General features: G+C 44.6%; 1 protein-coding gene across 1 annotated transcript in view; it reads right to left on the bottom strand.

The window, feature by feature from the left end:
• LOC129831685 (vomeronasal type-2 receptor 1) overlaps positions 1-5,467 on the bottom strand; it is a 19,916-nt gene extending 14,449 nt beyond the window's left edge. Inside the window, exons 1-5 of the mRNA XM_055895048.1 lie at positions 5,133-5,467; positions 4,257-4,548; positions 3,535-3,777; positions 2,811-3,002; positions 2,358-2,683 (exon numbers count right to left, since the gene is read on the bottom strand). Coding sequence (XP_055751023.1) covers positions 2,358-2,683; positions 2,811-3,002; positions 3,535-3,777; positions 4,257-4,548; positions 5,133-5,374 — 1,295 coding nt within the window. The 5' untranslated portion in view covers positions 5,375-5,467. The remainder of the gene's footprint in view (positions 1-2,357; positions 2,684-2,810; positions 3,003-3,534; positions 3,778-4,256; positions 4,549-5,132) is intronic.
• Positions 5,468-16,444: the final 10,977 nt, after the last annotated feature.

Below are 16,444 nucleotides of genomic sequence, written 5' to 3'. Positions count from 1 at the left end.
AGAGTAGGTATTATATCTACCTGTATGTGATGCGTAGCTGGGTCACGTCAGAGTAGGTATTATATCTACCTGTATGTGATGCGTAGCTGAGTCACGTCAGAGTAGGTATCATATCTACCTGTATGTGATGCGTAGCTGGGTCACGTCAGAGTAGGTATTATATCTACCTGTATGTGATGCGTAGCTGAGTCACGTCAGAGTAGGTATCATATCTACCTGTATGTGATGCGTAGCTGGGTCACGTCAGAGTAGGTATTATATCTACCTGTATGTGATGCGTAGCTGGGTCACGTCAGAGTAGGTATTATATCTACCTGTATGTGATGCGTAGCTGGGTCACGTCAGAGTAGGTATTATATCTACCTGTATGTGATGCGTAGCTGGGTCACGTCAGAGTAGGTATCATATCTACCTGTATGTGATGCGTAGCTGGGTCACGTCAGAGTAGGTATTATATCTACCTGTATGTGATGCGTAGCTGGGTCACGTCAGAGTAGGTATTATATCTACCTGTATGTGATGCGTAGCTGGGTCACGTCAGAGTAGGTATTATATCTACCTGTATGTGATGCGTAGCTGAGTCACGTCAGAGTAGGTATTATATCTACCTGTATGTGATGCGTAGCTGGGTCACGTCAGAGTAGGTATTATATCTACCTGTATGTGATGCGTAGCTGGGTCACGTCAGAGTAGGTATTACTAACATATCTACCTGTATGTGATGCGTAGCTGGGTCACGTCAGAGTAGGTATTATATCTACCTGTATGTGATGCGTAGCTGGGTCACGTCAGAGTAGGTATCATATCTACCTGTATGTGATGCGTAGCTGGGTCACGTCAGAGTAGGTATTATATCTACCTGTATGTGATGCGTAGCTGGGTCACGTCAGAGTAGGTATTATATCTACCTGTATGTGATGCGTAGCTGGGTCATGTCAGAGTAGGTATTATATCTACCTGTATGTGATGCGTAGCTGGGTCACGTCAGAGTAGGTATTATATCTACCTGTATGTGATGCGTAGCTGGGTCACGTCAGAGTAGGTATTATATCTACCTGCATGTGATGCGTAGCTGGGTCATGTCAGAGTAGGTATTATATCTACCTGTATGTGATGCGTAGCTGAGTCACGTCAGAGTAGGTATTACTAACATATCTACCTGTATGTGATGCTTAGCTGAGTCACGTCAGAATAGGTATCATATCTACCTGTATGTGATGCGTAGCTGGGTCACGTCAGAGTAGGTATTATATCTACCTGTATGTGATGCGTAGCTGGGTCACGTCAGAGTAGGTATTATATCTACCTGTATGTGATGCGTAGCTGGGTCATGTCAGAGTAGGTATCATATCTACCTGTATGTGATGTGTAGCTGGGTCACATCAGAGTAGGTATTATATCTACCTGTATGTGATTCGTAGCTGGGTCATGTCAGAGTAGGTATTATATCTACCTGTATGTGATGCGTAGCTGGGTCACGTCAGAGTAGGTATTATATCTACCTGTATGTGATGCGTAGCTGGGTCATGTCAGAGTAGGTATTACTAACATATCTACCTGTATGTGATGCGTAGCTGGGTCACGTCAGAGTAGGTATTACTAACATATCTACCTGTATGTGATGCGTAGCTGGGTCACGTCAGAGTAGGTATTATATCTACCTGTATGTGATGCGTAGCTGGGTCACGTCAGAGTAGGTATCATATCTACCTGTATGTGATGCGTAGCTGGGTCACGTCAGAGTAGGTATTATATCTACCTGTATGTGATGTGTAGCTGGGTCACGTCAGAGTAGGTATCATATCTACCTGTATGTGATGCGTAGCTGGGTCATGTCAGAGTAGGTATCATATCTACCTGTATGTGATGCGTAGCTGGGTCACGTCAGAGTAGGTATTATATCTACCTGTATAATGCGTAGCTGGGTCACGTCAGAGTAGCTGTTATATCTACCTGTATGTGATGCGTAGCTGGGTCACGTCAGAGTAGGTATCATATCTACCTGTATGTGATGCGTAGCTGGGTCATGTCAGAGTAGGTATCATATCTACCTGTATGTGATGCGTAGCTGGGTCACGTCAGAGTAGGTATCATATCTACCTGTATGTGATGCGTAGCTGGGTCACATCAGAGTAGGTATTATATCTACCTGTATGTGATGCGTAGCTGGGTCATGTCAGAGTAGGTATTATATCTACCTGTATGTGATGCGTAGCTGGGTCACGTCAGAGTAGGTATTATATCTACCTGTATGTGATGCGTAGCTGGGTCACGTCAGAGTAGGTATTACTAACATATCTACCTGTATGTGATGCGTAGCTGGGTCACGTCAGAGTAGGTATTACTAGCATATCTACCTGTATGTGATGCGTAGCTGGGTCACGTCAGAGTAGGTATTATTCAGTTTCTCCAGGGACTCCTTTCCCGAACACAGCCACTCAGGCACCCCTCTGACTGCCCTGGACAGGCTTGTGTTGCCTCCCTGCTCCACTGCTGCTTTTGTCATTTCTTTTGCCAGCCTCAGAGCCCGGCCGTAGTCCAGCGTGCAGTTGAAAGCAGTTTCCCAGAATTCCTCAGTGAGCGGGTTTGAGTAGGGGTCTATGTTTAGCAGGTAACGCTGGAGACCGGGGATCTCAGCACGCTTCAGACCGAATCCCAGGGTACCACCCAGCAATGAACTCACCTAGACGCAGAAAACACCCAACATATCAGGGAACACCGCTTTCCAATAAAAATGGTCACTCTGCTGACTCTAATTCTATCGTCCCTGTGACCCCTGGTTGAACCTAACCATTAGTTGACCCCCTCACCCCAGGCTGGTTGATCAGTGCAGAGGTGACCCAGGCCTCACTGGCAATCCAGGTGCGGTTGGTGACATTGTGTTGGATCAGCTCCTGGATCAGAGGGCTCAGGTCCACATCAGAGGAGAACACCACAATGATTTTAGCTGTCGACTCCACCACCGTCGCCACAATACGCAGGATGTCCTCTGGAGAGCTCACCTGCAAAGGATAGGAAACAGTAGGGAGGATGGGGTTCCAAAACTTTATTAACTTGTTTATGGCACAAGCAAATTGATGGAGAGAAATTGAGGGAAATAGACGGAAGAAGAGAGAGAAGAAGAGAGAGAAGAAGAGAGAAGAACAGAGAGAAGAACAGAGAAGAACAGAGAGAAGAAGAGAGAAGAAGAGAGAGAAGAACAGAGAGAAGAGAGAGAAGGAGAGAGAGAAGAACAGAGAAGAACAGAGAGAAGAAGAGAGAGACGAACAGAGAGAAGAACAGAGAGAAGAACAGAGAGAAGAACAGAGAAGAACATAGAGAAGAAGAGAGAGACGAACAGAGAGAAGAGAGAGAAGAAGAGAGAGAAGAAGAGAGAGAAGAAGAGAGAGAATAACAGAGAAGAACAGAGAAGAACAGAGAGAAGAACAGAGAGAAGAACAGAGAAGAACAGAGAGAAGAAGAGAGAGGAGAAGAGAGGCAGAAACAGAGAGAGACACTGAGGGCTGTGATGTAATGGAAACAGTAACCGGTCACCTTGGGCAGGGTCTCAGAGAAAGAGATGCAGACCCCAGCCTCCTCCACCTGTTCCTTGAAGGCCTTGATGCCATACTTCCCATAGTCGTCGTCCGCGGCGATGGTTCCCACCCAGGTCCAGCCGAAGTGCAGCACCAGGCGGGCCATTGCCTCAGACTGGTAGACGTCGTTAGGGATGGTCCTCAGAAAGGTGGGAAACTGGAACTTACTGTCCAACACAGAGCAGGACGACGCGTAACTCACCTAGAGACGAGGAGAGGGATAGAGAGAGAGGGAGGAGAGTGGGAGAGAGAGAGAAGAGAGAGGGAGGGAGGAGAGGGAGAGGAGAGAGGGAGAGAGAGGGAGGAGAGAGGGAGAAGAGAGGGTGAGAGAGGGAAAGAGGAGAGAGGGTGAGAGAGGGAGGAGAGAGGGAGAAGAGAGGGAGAAGAGAGGGTGAGAGAGGGAGGAGAGAGGGTGAGAGAGGGAAAGAGGAGAGAGGGTGAGAGAGGGAGGAGAGAGGGAGAAGAGAGGGAGAAGAGAGGGTGAGAGAGGGAGGAGAGAGTGAGAGAGAGAGGAGAGAGAGAAGAGAGGGTGAGAGAGGGAGGAGAGAGAGAAAGAGGAGAGAGAGAGAAGAGAGGGAAAGAGGAGAGATGGAGGAGAGAGGGAGAGGAACATGGATATAGATATAGGAGCTGCAGTGAAGAGGATAGTCCATCTATTAATATGTAGATAGACAGAGATACCTGGGGGAAATAGTAGAGTCCCAGTATGCGCGCGGTGGCGATGGACAGGTCTGACCCCCCAGCCCCCACTAGAGCGGCCAGGGGCGCCCCTGTGCCACAGCGGTAGTTGGGCACGGCCTCTTCCTGCCCCGTCAGGTAGGTGAGGGTGCCCTCCACAGCCTTGGAGATGGTGAAACAGGAGTCGTAGATGACATATCCCAGGTCTGTATCAGGGAGGAGGTCTGTCCGCTTGTTGATCTCATCAATGGCGAAGAGCATTGTCTGAGTCCAACGGAACGTCCGGAAGTTAAACCTGGATGAGAAGTGATGATGATGACGGTGATAATGATGGTGACAATGATGATGGGAAATAGTTAGAAATAGTAATAGTAGTGGGATCCTGACATTACTGTTAAACCATCTTGAATAGTGCTGTATCTTCAATATATTATAAAATGTAGTGAAGTTACATTACACCGCCACTAGAGGGCGACAAAATATATTTTTAAAAAGACCCAATATTGGTTGAATGACAACAAGCCCAGATTATCATAATCATTTATGGGCTAATATAGGAGCAACTCAGATCTAGGGGACTGAAGGGCTATGAGTAGGGATGATGGTGATTGTTGAGTCACCGATTGGATGAGGGAGCAGGACCTTGAAGGGAGGAGGAGGGGGTGACTCAGTAGAGAAGCAATTCCCAGAATGTTCTGCTTCTAAATTCCATTCCCATAATATTTTAAATACAACAGGGCTAATGTATTCTCATTCTCAAAATGGCCCCACAATCACACCGTCACTCTCTCCATCTCTCAATCCAATTTAACTGCCTTAAACTCCTGAGTAATATAATGTGATTGTATCCCATGACACTAAATATTCACCGGTACTCACCCCTCGCATCCCAGGGACAGCGGCACCGAGGAACTGTTGGTATTGGCTGAGGCGATGCGGCGGTGAACGGGAAACATCCCTCCCATGACCACCTTTTTCTTCTCCACGTTCCTGTACCCGCTCAGGTTAAACTTGGCCTTCAGTTTACAGCTGGACTCCGCCGAGATGGACGCGTAAAAGTGGAGAAAAGCACATAATCCACACAGTAACCGGTATTTCCAATTGAATCCAGCATTATCCATGATATGAACGTGTGGTATGAAAGTAGCTTGTTCACAGTGTCAGGCTCTGAAGAAACAGCATCAGTACAAACAGGTGCTTCTGCCAAATCTCAGGGGATGATTTTCGGCAGTGTTGCATAATACAATTTGACAAAACAGCCTCCTCATGGAGACATGAGATAAGAAAAAGGGCTGTTAAGGTTCATAGATTATGAACATTATTGACTGTAATAAATTCATGAAAAGAATTACATTTAATTTGTGTAATAAAAATAATAACTAAGAATTGAGCAGATTATAGGCCTCGGAGATATATGCGCCTTGGTGTTTTAATATATTTTGTGTCGCTTGCATCACTTTATAATAGCCTATAGGGTTTTGCATTCTTGGCCTTCTAATCAAAATGATAAAGTTATAAATTAAGGACACATGACTGTAGAAGTGTAGGCTAAATAACCTTGTGTAAAGTGCGATGCGTAATTAAGAGTTAGCAAATCCAAAATAAAGTACCAATTAATTATCTGGCATGTGATTGTCTGTCTGTATTCATGTTAACGACATAACACAAAGCGCCACGGGCTCTGATTTAATTGGCAGTAGCATGTGGTGATTTCCACTGGAGATGCGGATGAGCGCTCACGGGACATTGGCCTTAATGCTCAGTAATTACTTCGGCATACTGTTTCGTTTATTCCGAAGCGTCCTCTGGGTCTCTCGCTGTAGTGAGTCTGAGCTTGTCGACACTTGTCCTTCAATCATCGGGGAGAGGAACACCTGAACCCCCGCAGTGGAGAGACACCGGTGAGACAGTATCGCTGGCAGTGTTCAGTTTGCACAAACAGGTGGCTTCTCGAGTTGACACTTTAAGTCTACTGAAACCCAAATGTATCATTTATTGTAATAAAACGCACACCATTACAATACATATTTAATGAAGTAGGCTTACATAGACAGAGCATGTTTCTCTGTCCTGAAAATGTAATAATAAATAAATAAGCAACATTAAAACCGATAGTGTCAAACCTGGGTTCTGAAGAACAGGGACAGTGCCAGAACAGAAGCAGTTGGATACGCAGATATGGGTTCTACGTTTTAAAATAAATTACAAATCTAGTTGATTTATTGCCCTATCGTGATGGAACTGTCCTCAACCCTATACCCTAGACACCCACCTGGGCTACGCATTCAGTAAGGAGAAGTCCTGATCTGTTTTTATGGGCCCACTGTAAGTAGCCGATAGGCAGCCAGAACAGAAAGATTCATGCAGTCAGAGTACTACTAGAGCAGCAGCGCCTGCCTCGAGATGCTGAGCCTGCCTCAAGATTCTGAGCCTGCCTCGAGATGCTAAGCCTGCCTCGAGATGCTGAGCCTGCCTCGAGATGCTAAGCCTGCCTCGAGATGCTGAGCCTGCCTCGAGATGCTGAGCCTGCTTCAAGATTCTGAGCCTGCCTCGAGATGCTAAGCCTGCCTCGAGATGCTGAGCCTGCCTCGAGATGCTAAGCCTGCCTCGAGATGCTGAGCCTGCCTCAAGATGCTGAGCCTGCCTCGAGATGCTAAGCCTGCCTCAAGATTCTGAGCCTGCCACAAGATGCTGAGCCTGGCTCGAGATGCTGAGCCTGCCTCGAGATGCTGAGCCTGCCTCGAGATGCTAAGCCTGCCTCGAGATGCTGAGCCTGCCTCGAGATGCTGAGCCTGCCTCGAGATGCTAAGCCTGCCTCAAGATTCTGAGCCTGCCACAAGATGCTGAGCCTGCTTCGAGATGCTGAGCCTGCCTCGAGATGCTAAGCCTGCCTCAAGATGCTGAGCCTGCCTCGAGATGCTAAGCCTGCCTCAAGATGCTGAGCCTGCCTCGAGATGCTGAGCCTGCCTCGAGATGCTGAGCCTGCCTCGAGATGCTGAGCCTGCCTCGAGATGCTGAGCCTGCCTCGAGATGCTGAGCCTGCCACAAGATTCTGAGCCTGCCTCGAGATTCTGAGCCTGCCTCGAGATGCTGAGCCTGCCTCGAGATGCTGAGCCTGCCTCGAGATGCTGAGCCTGCCTCGAGATGCTGAGCCTGCCTCGAGATTCTGAGCCTGCCTCGAGATGCTGAGCCTGCCTCGAGATTCTGAGCCTGCCTCCAGATTCTGAGCCTGCCTCAAGATTCTGAGCCTGTCTCGAGATGCTGAGCCTGCCTCGAGATGCTGAGCCTGCCTCGAGATGCTAAGCCTGCCTCGAGATTCTGAGCCTGCCTCAAGATTCTGAGCCTGTCTCGAGATGCTGAGCCTGCCTCGAGATGCTGAGCCTGCCTCGAGATGCTAAGCCTGCCTCGAGATTCTGAGCCTGCCTCAAGATTCTGAGCCTGTCTCAAGATGCTGAGCCTGCCTCGAGATGCTGAGCCTGCCTCGAGATGCTAAGCCTGCCTCGAGATTCTGAGCCTGTCTCAAGATGCTGAGCCTGCCTCGAGATGCTGAGCCTGCCTCGAGATGCTGAGCCTGCCTCGAGATGCTGAGCCTGCCTCGAGATGCTAAGCCTGCCTCGAGATTCTGAGCCTGTCTCAAGATGCTGAGCCTGCCTCGAGATGCTGAGCCTGCCTCGAGATGCTAAGCCTGCCTCAACATTCTGAGCCTGCCTCAACATGCTGAGCCTGCCTCGAGATTCTGAGCCTGCCTCGAGATGCTAAGCCTGCCTCAACATTCTGAGCCTGCCTCAACATTCTGAGCCTGCCTCAAGCAGAGCCCCCTGATGGGTGAGCATAATACACAAGAAATTTCTCCAAGCTGCTAATGAGAACCTTGACGACCTTGTACCTAGCCGGTGGGGATTCTGGTGGGGTGCCCCCAACCAGGCAGTGGCAGTGCTGGCAACACTAGCTGCAGTAACCCATGGTGAGGGGGTCACACGCTGACAATCAGAGAGGGGGCAAATTATTGTGGCCCTGGTGGCACAAAATAAAAGGTCTGAATGCACAGAGATTCTTGGGGAAATGGCCACAACAGCATGTGTGTGTTTCAGGGTAGGGGGGTGTATCTGAGAACCATCAGCTAGGACTTGGTTCATCAAATCTTCCATTCTTGGTCAATGTTGCATGGCCTTCTCAAACAGCTACAACTGTATATGCATTCACACATCAAGTCTTGAGTTGGGCTCAGGGATGGAACAACTGTTGAACATCTGAGCTTGTGGTTGTCTGTGGTGGAGAGAGGGGTCGTGTGTGTGTGTGTGTGTGTGTGTGTGTGTGTGTGTGTGTGTGTGTGTGTGTGTGTGTGTGTGTGTGTGTGTGTGTGTGTGTGTGTGTGTGTGTGTGTGTGTGTGTGTGTGTCACACATCTGTTGTTAGGGACAACACAGGATGAATCACAATCATTGTTTCCTGTAATAATTGCTTGCCAAAACTGTAATTTTTGTAAATGGCAATCCTGGTTATAGCTAACAATCCTTCTCATGACCTGCCTACATTATTACAAATATTATTTGTTAATTGTACAAATTAAGATACACAATATTTTTCAATAGTGATATAATCGATGTGAGGATGATAGAAATGCATTTGTCTGCTGATCTGCTTCTGTTCTGTGGGTTTCACTGTGGGGTCTTTTCCAAGGATGGGTCCCGGTCTCTCAGGGGCCCTGGGATCCGGGGGGTCGGGGGTGGTCTGCTTCTGTTCTGTGGGTTTCACTGTGGGGTCTTTTCCAAGGATGGGTCCCGGTCTCTCAGGGGCCCTGGGATCCGGGGGGGTCGGGGGTGGTCTGCCAGTCACTGGGATGACAACCCAATTTAACGGGTGGATTAGTAGAGAACAATTGTTGGAGGTTTATTTAGTAGCAATGCTAATATCATGGTACAGCTATATGGACATTCAAACACTATACTATACTTTTTAATGGTAAGTTTACAAACATGTATTATGATAAACAGAGTTAAAATGTGTATCTCTTTATGGTAAATGGTGAAATAGGTATAGCCAGTTATAATTGTAATGGCTTAGCAGATCATAAGAAAAGATAGTCAATATTTACCTGGCTCAAAGAGAAGGAATATAATATCTTTTGTTTACAGGAAACTCATTAAACAATTTAATATGAAGTTTTGTGGAAAATGGACTGGGGGGGAACAAAATATACTTCTCCCATGGACTAAGAAACTCAAAAGGGATGATGACATCAATTCATAATTTTGAACTGAAAGTGAAAATTGTCCAAACAGATCCACAAGGTAGATGGATGATTTTAAATATGTTATTGGACCATAAACAAGTTGAGGTGACTGAACTGCTTGGTGTAACCCTGGATTGTAAACTGTCATGGTCATAACATATTGATGGCTAAAATGGGGAGAAATATGTCCATGATAAAGCGTTGCTCTGCCTTCTTAACACTATCAACAAAGCAGGTCCTACAGGCCCTAGTTTTAGCACACCTGAATACTGTTCAGTCGTGTGATCAGGTGCCATAAAGACGGACTTAGGAAAATTACAATTGTCTCAGAACAGGGCAGCATGGCTGGCCCTTAACAGTACACAGGGACTTACCAATGATATGCATGCTAATCTCTCATGGCTCAAAGTGGGAGAGAGATTGACTTCGTCACTACTTGTTTTTTGTAAGAATTGTTGACCATCTGAATGTACCGAGCTGTCTGTTTAAACTACCAGCACACAGCTCAGACACACATGCATACCCCACAAGACATGCCACCAGAGGTCTGTTTAAACTACTAGCACACAACTCAGACACCCATGAATACCCCACAAGACATGCCACCAGAGGTCTGTTTAAACTACCAGCACACAGCTCAGACACCCATACATACCCCACAAGACATGCCACCAGAGGTCTGTTTAAACTACTAGCACACAGCTCAGACACCCATACATACCCCACAAGACATGTCACCAGAGGTCTGTTTAAACTACTAGCACACAGCTCAGACACCCATACATACCCCACAAGACATGTCACCAGAGGTCTGTTTAAACTACTAGCACACAGCTCAGACACCCATCCATACCCCACAAGACATGCCACCAGAGGTCTGTCTAAACTACTAACACACAGCTCAGACACCCATCCATACCCCACAAGACATGCCACCAGAGGTCTGTCTAAACTACTAACACACAGCTCAGACACCCATACATACCCTACAAGACATGTCACCAGAGGTCTGTTTAAACTACTAGCACACAGCTCAGACACACATGCATACCCCACAAGACATGTCACCAGAGGTCTGTTTAAACTACCAGCACACAGCTAAGACACCCATACATACCCCACAAGACATGTCACCAGAGGTCTGTTTAAACTACTAGCACACAGCTCAGACACACATGCATACCCCACAAGACATGCCACCAGAGGTCTGTTTAAACTACTAGCACACAGCACAGACACACATACATACCCCACAAGACATGCCACCAGAGGTCTGTTTAAACTACTAGCACACAGCTCGGACACCCATGCATACCCCACAAGTCATGCCACCAGAGGTCTGTTTAAACTACTAGCACACAGCTCAGACACCCATACATACCCCACAAGACATGTCACCAGAGGTCTCGTCACAGTCTCCAAGTCCAGAACAGACTATGGGAGGTGCACAGTACTGCATAGAGCCATGACTACATGGAACTCTATTCCACATCAGGTAACTGATGCAAACAGTAGAATCAGATTTTTTTTTAAACCGGTAAAAATATACCTTATGGAACAACAGGGACTGTGAAGAGAGAGACACACACCCACATTGTAATATTGTTGTGTGGTGGTATTAAACATTATGTATTGTAGATATGTAGTGGTGTTATAATGTTATATAATGTACTGTTTTATCTGTTGTTTTATATGTGATGTAAGTGCCTTAATGTGTTTGGACCCCAGGAAGAGTAGCTGCTGCCTTGGCAGGAACTAATGCGGAGCCTTAATAAACCCCAGGAAGAGTAGCTGCTGCCTTGGCAGGAACTAATGGGGATCCATAATAAACCCCAGGAAGAGTAGCTGCTGCCTTGGCAGGAACTAATGGGGATCCATAATAAACCCCAGGAAGAGTAGCTGCTGCCTTGGCAGGAACTAATGGGGATCCATAATAAACCCCAGGAAGAGTAGCTGCTGCCTTGGCAGGAACTAATGGGGATCCATAATAATCCCCAGGAAAAGTAGCTGCTGCCTTGGCAACAACTAATGGGGATCCATAATAAACCCCAGGAAGAGTAGCTGCTGCCTTGGCAGGAACTAATGGGGAGCCATAATAAATACAAATACACAAAAAAAGATATGGCTCATTAAATCAATACGATCCAAATAATGATGATCCATGCTGCTTTGAATATATATATATAATAAATGATCAAACCTACAAGCAATACAAGACTCTATTATTATGGTGGGAGATTATAATACGGTTTTAAATATCTCTATGGACCGTAAAGGAAATCACACTACAAACTATCACCCTTATGCACTTAAGGAAAATCACAAATATCATGGATATATTGGAACTTGTGCATTTATGGAGGCTTATATATCCTGACCTAGTGAGCTATACATGGAGGTTTAATACCCTGACCTAGTGAGATATACATGGAGGTTTAATATCCTGATCTAGTGAGATATACATGGAGGTTTAATACCCTGACCTAGTGAGATATACATGGAGGTTTAATATCCTGACCTAGTGAGATATACATGGAGGTTTAATACCCTGACCTAGTGAGATATACATGGAGGTTTAATATCCTGACCTAGTGAGATATACATGGAGGTTTAATACCCTGACCTAGTGAGATATACATGGAGGTTTAATATCCTGACCTAGTGAGATATACATGGAGGTTTAATACCCTGACCTAGTGAGATATACATGGAGGTTTAATACCCTGACCTAGTGAGATATACATGGAGGTTTAATATCCTGACCTAATGAGATATACATGGAGGAGGTTTAATATCCTGACCTAGTGAGATATACATGGAGGTTTAATATCCTGACCTAGTGAGATATACATGGAGGTTTAATACCCTGACCTAGTGAGATATACATGGAGGTTTAATATCCTGATCTAGTGAGATATACATGGAGGTTTAATACCCTGACCTAGTGAGATATACATGGAGGTTTAATATCCTGACCTAGTGAGATATACATGGAGGTTTAATATCCTGACCTAGTGAGATATACATGGAGGTTTAATATCCTGACCTAGTGAGATATACATGGAGGTTTAATATCCTGATCTAGTGAGATATACATGGAGGTTTAATATCCTGACCTAGTGAGATATACATGGGGGAGGTTTAATATCCTGACCTAGTGAGATATACATGGAGGTTTAATATCCTGACCTAATGAGATATACATGGAGGAGGTTTAATATCCTGACCTAGTGAGATATACATGGAGGTTTAATATCCTGACCTAGTGAGATATACATGGTGGAGGTTTAATACCCTGACCTAGTGAGATATACATGGAGGTTTAATATCCTGACCTAGTGAGATATACATGGTGGAGGTTTAATATCCTGACCTAGTGAGATATACATGGAGGTTTAATATCCTGACCTAGTGAGATATACATGGTGGAGGTTTAATACCCTGACCTAGTGAGATATACATGGAGGTTTAATATCCTGACCTAGTGAGATATACATGGAGGAGGTTTAATACCCTGACCTAGTGAGATATACATGGAGGTTTAATATCCTGACCTAGTGAGATATACATGGAGGTTTAATATCCTGACCTAGTGAGATATACATGGAGGTTTTATATCCTGACCTAGTGAGATATACATGGAGGTTTAATATCCTGACGTGGGCGAGGATATTGTAAATGTAATCAAAGCCTATTGGATGATAACTTGTTTTTAACTAGGACAGAATAAATATTCAAGAGACTTATTCAAGAAAGATAAAGTGTAATATATTATAAAAAATAAAGCAAAATAGATGGAATATGGGGGAAAATACACCAAATAATTGTTTAATCTTCAACATAGAAATGCTACCAAAAATACATTTACTGAAACTTGTTACAAATGACAAAGTCACCCTTGACTTACCCAAACGATATTTTGAAAGAGGAAGTAAAGTACTTTAAGCATGTGTTTTTGTTTGTCTCCTCCATCTCCTCTTACCGAAGATAATTGTATGGAATTTTTTTCTATGAATAATGTAAAATGAACAGCTGAAAGACTCATGTGAAGGCCAAATTACAGAGGAACTTCTTGATGCAACTAAAGCCTTTAAGTCCGGGAAACATCCAGGGCTGGATGGCATACCAGTGGTATAACAAACCTCATTATTAGCACGTTTTAACCACTCCTATAAAAATGATAGATTATCAGATACTCAACAAGGTCTGATTTCATTATTACTGAAACAGTATCCAAGTGGTGTATATACACTGCTCAAAAAAATTAAGGGAACACTTAAACAACACAATGTAACTCCAAGTCAATCACACTTCTGTGAAATCAAACTGTCCACTTAGGAAGCAACACTGATTGACAATATATTTCACATGCTGTTGTGCAAATGGGATAGACAAAAGGTGGAAATTAGCAAAACACCCCCAATAAAGGAGTGGTTCTGCAGGTGGTGACCACAGACCACTTCTCAGTTCCTATGCTTCCTGGCTGATGTTTTGGTCACGTTTGAATGCTGGCTGTGCTTTCACTCTAGTGGTAGCATGAGACGGAGTCTACAACCCACACAAGTGGCTCAGGTAGTGCAGCTCATCCAGGATGGCACATCAATGCGAGCTGTGGCAAGAAGGTTTGCTGTGTCTGTCAGCGTAGTGTCCAGAGCATGGAGGCTCTACCAGGAGACAGGCCAGTACATCAGGAGACGTGGAGGAGGCCAACAACCCAGCAGCAGGACCGCTACCTCCACCTTTGTGCAAGGAGGAGCACTGCCAAAGCCCTGCAAAATGACCTCCAGCAGGCCACAAATAGATAAAAATAGATAAATATCTTCCTTTCTATGGTAGCAAGATCTTATCTATTTGTGGAATAATGTCCCTGATTAACTAGTCATATCCCAGTTGATCTATTTGTGGAACAAGGTCCCTGATTAACTAGTCATATCCCGGTTGATATATTTGCTGATGGTCTTGCCTACACCTAGTGACACGTTTTGAAATTATACAGTGAATTCGGAAAGTACTCAGACCCAACTCTGGAGCACTGTCACAAGTGACCATCGGGTTCTTGGTCACCTCCCTGACCAAGGCCCTTCTCCCTCGATTGCTCAGTTTGGCCCGGGCGGCAAGCTCTAGGAAGTCTTGGTGGTTCCAAACTTCTTCCATTTTAGAATGATGGAGGCTACTGTGTTTTTGGGGACCTTCAAGTGAAGGGGTCTGAATACCTTCCGAATGCACTGTGTGTATGTACAGCACACGTCAAAAGTGGACACACCTACTCATTCAATGTTTTTTTTTTTTTTTTTAGTGAAGACATCAAAACTATGAGATTACACAATCATGTATTAACCAACAAAAAGTGTTAAATCAAAAATGTATTTTATATTTGAGATTCTTCAAAGTAGCCGCCATTTGCCTCGATGACAACTTTGCACACATCTACTTCCCTAACTACCTCATAAGTCTAAAGATGTAGACAGAAGAGCCAGTAGAAATTGAACTCTCATGACCTTCCCGACCCAAAGGCACGTGCTAAAGGTTCCACAGTCCCTCGTGAAGGGAAGTTCAATGCCAGACATCATTTAGTCACGCTCCGGTCTCAAACCTAATAAGAGACGCCCGTTCTCGAGGACCTATATATAGTATTCTGCTACAAACAGAATACTAGAAAAGTATTGCGAAATACAAACATTAAAACATCTGTTGGTTGTGAAAATAAATCTAGACATCTTTCAATAGTTGGCCAAGAGTGTGAGAATACAGATTCAACATGGACTTATTTATTAAAGCTTGGTTTTTCATTATACAAATGTCATCGTGAAACTGCATGCGGTGGCTTGTTGTGAGGCACGTTACTAAGGAAAAATGAGCATTGATCATTTTAAACAAAATTATCTGACACAGAATTGCATAACTTAAATCATTTCAATATTGCAGTAAAATCCAACTATAAAATTAAACCCATAAATTTTAAAGCCGTTTTTGTTTTCCAAGTAAACATGTGTATCATAAAATACACAAGTAAAAGGCAACACAAAAGGAGAGACATTAAGAACAAGTTGCAATTAAGACAGTTAATGAACAGATTCATTTTGCATTGGGTATTTTGCTGTTATAACTAAATAATATCTAAGGTGAGGGGTACAAAGTCAAACACAGAGGCATGTAAATCAGTATTATCGCACAGTAAAACATGACCTACAGGCTGGACATGGGGCAGACAGGGACTCCTTAAGACGACTTGTTTCAGGCCTAGTAAAACGCTGAGTCCTGGACTAGCTGAGGACTATCTCATTAAATGAATGTTGAAAGCATTCGCAGAGCCAGGTTCCTGGGAATGCCTATTTGGGGACTCCTCTGGTAGTTGAATACGTTCAAGACGGCCACTGCCAGTCTTCAATTTGACCTTTGACACTATAAGAAAGGGGGATGCTTTGTGATTGGGGTTTTAAAATCCGTCAAGTGGAAGTACATTCCCTTCGCGTCAGGAAAGCACCATGGCTTTATGGGTAAAAAGAGAAATGTGCAAACGTTGCTCTTACACACCTGTATGAGGTGATAACAACAAAGATGACATTCACACATCAATTAGACAATACTAACATCTGAATTCATTGTCAGTCCTCTTGTTTCTCTGAAAAACACGAAGAAAAAAAGAATGAACCAAAAACAAAAAGGAGGAGCAAAGAAACAGGCATAAAAAAGGACAACCCATCATTTTGAGTGCTTCCCACACAGTTACACATCTGTGATAATAAACTAATATGTTCTGTTGACCGCGGTCGGTAGCTTAACCATCACCATTTTGATTTAAGTGGATCGTTAACAAGAGATAATAACCCAGATATAATTACACCACAGCTCATCTACATTTGGCAAAATGAAAAGTAAAAAAAATTAAAATAATACTAATTGGTCACAGTTTCTCTGCTGAATGACTTTGGGCAGGCAACCCGTCTCTTTGTACAGTA

Source organism: Salvelinus fontinalis, chromosome 33 (genome assembly GCF_029448725.1).
Source record: "Salvelinus fontinalis isolate EN_2023a chromosome 33, ASM2944872v1, whole genome shotgun sequence".
Lineage (NCBI taxonomy): Eukaryota > Metazoa > Chordata > Actinopteri > Salmoniformes > Salmonidae > Salvelinus > Salvelinus fontinalis.
The sequence above is the reverse complement of the archived record's forward strand: the minus strand, read 5'-3'. Positions and strand labels throughout refer to the sequence as shown.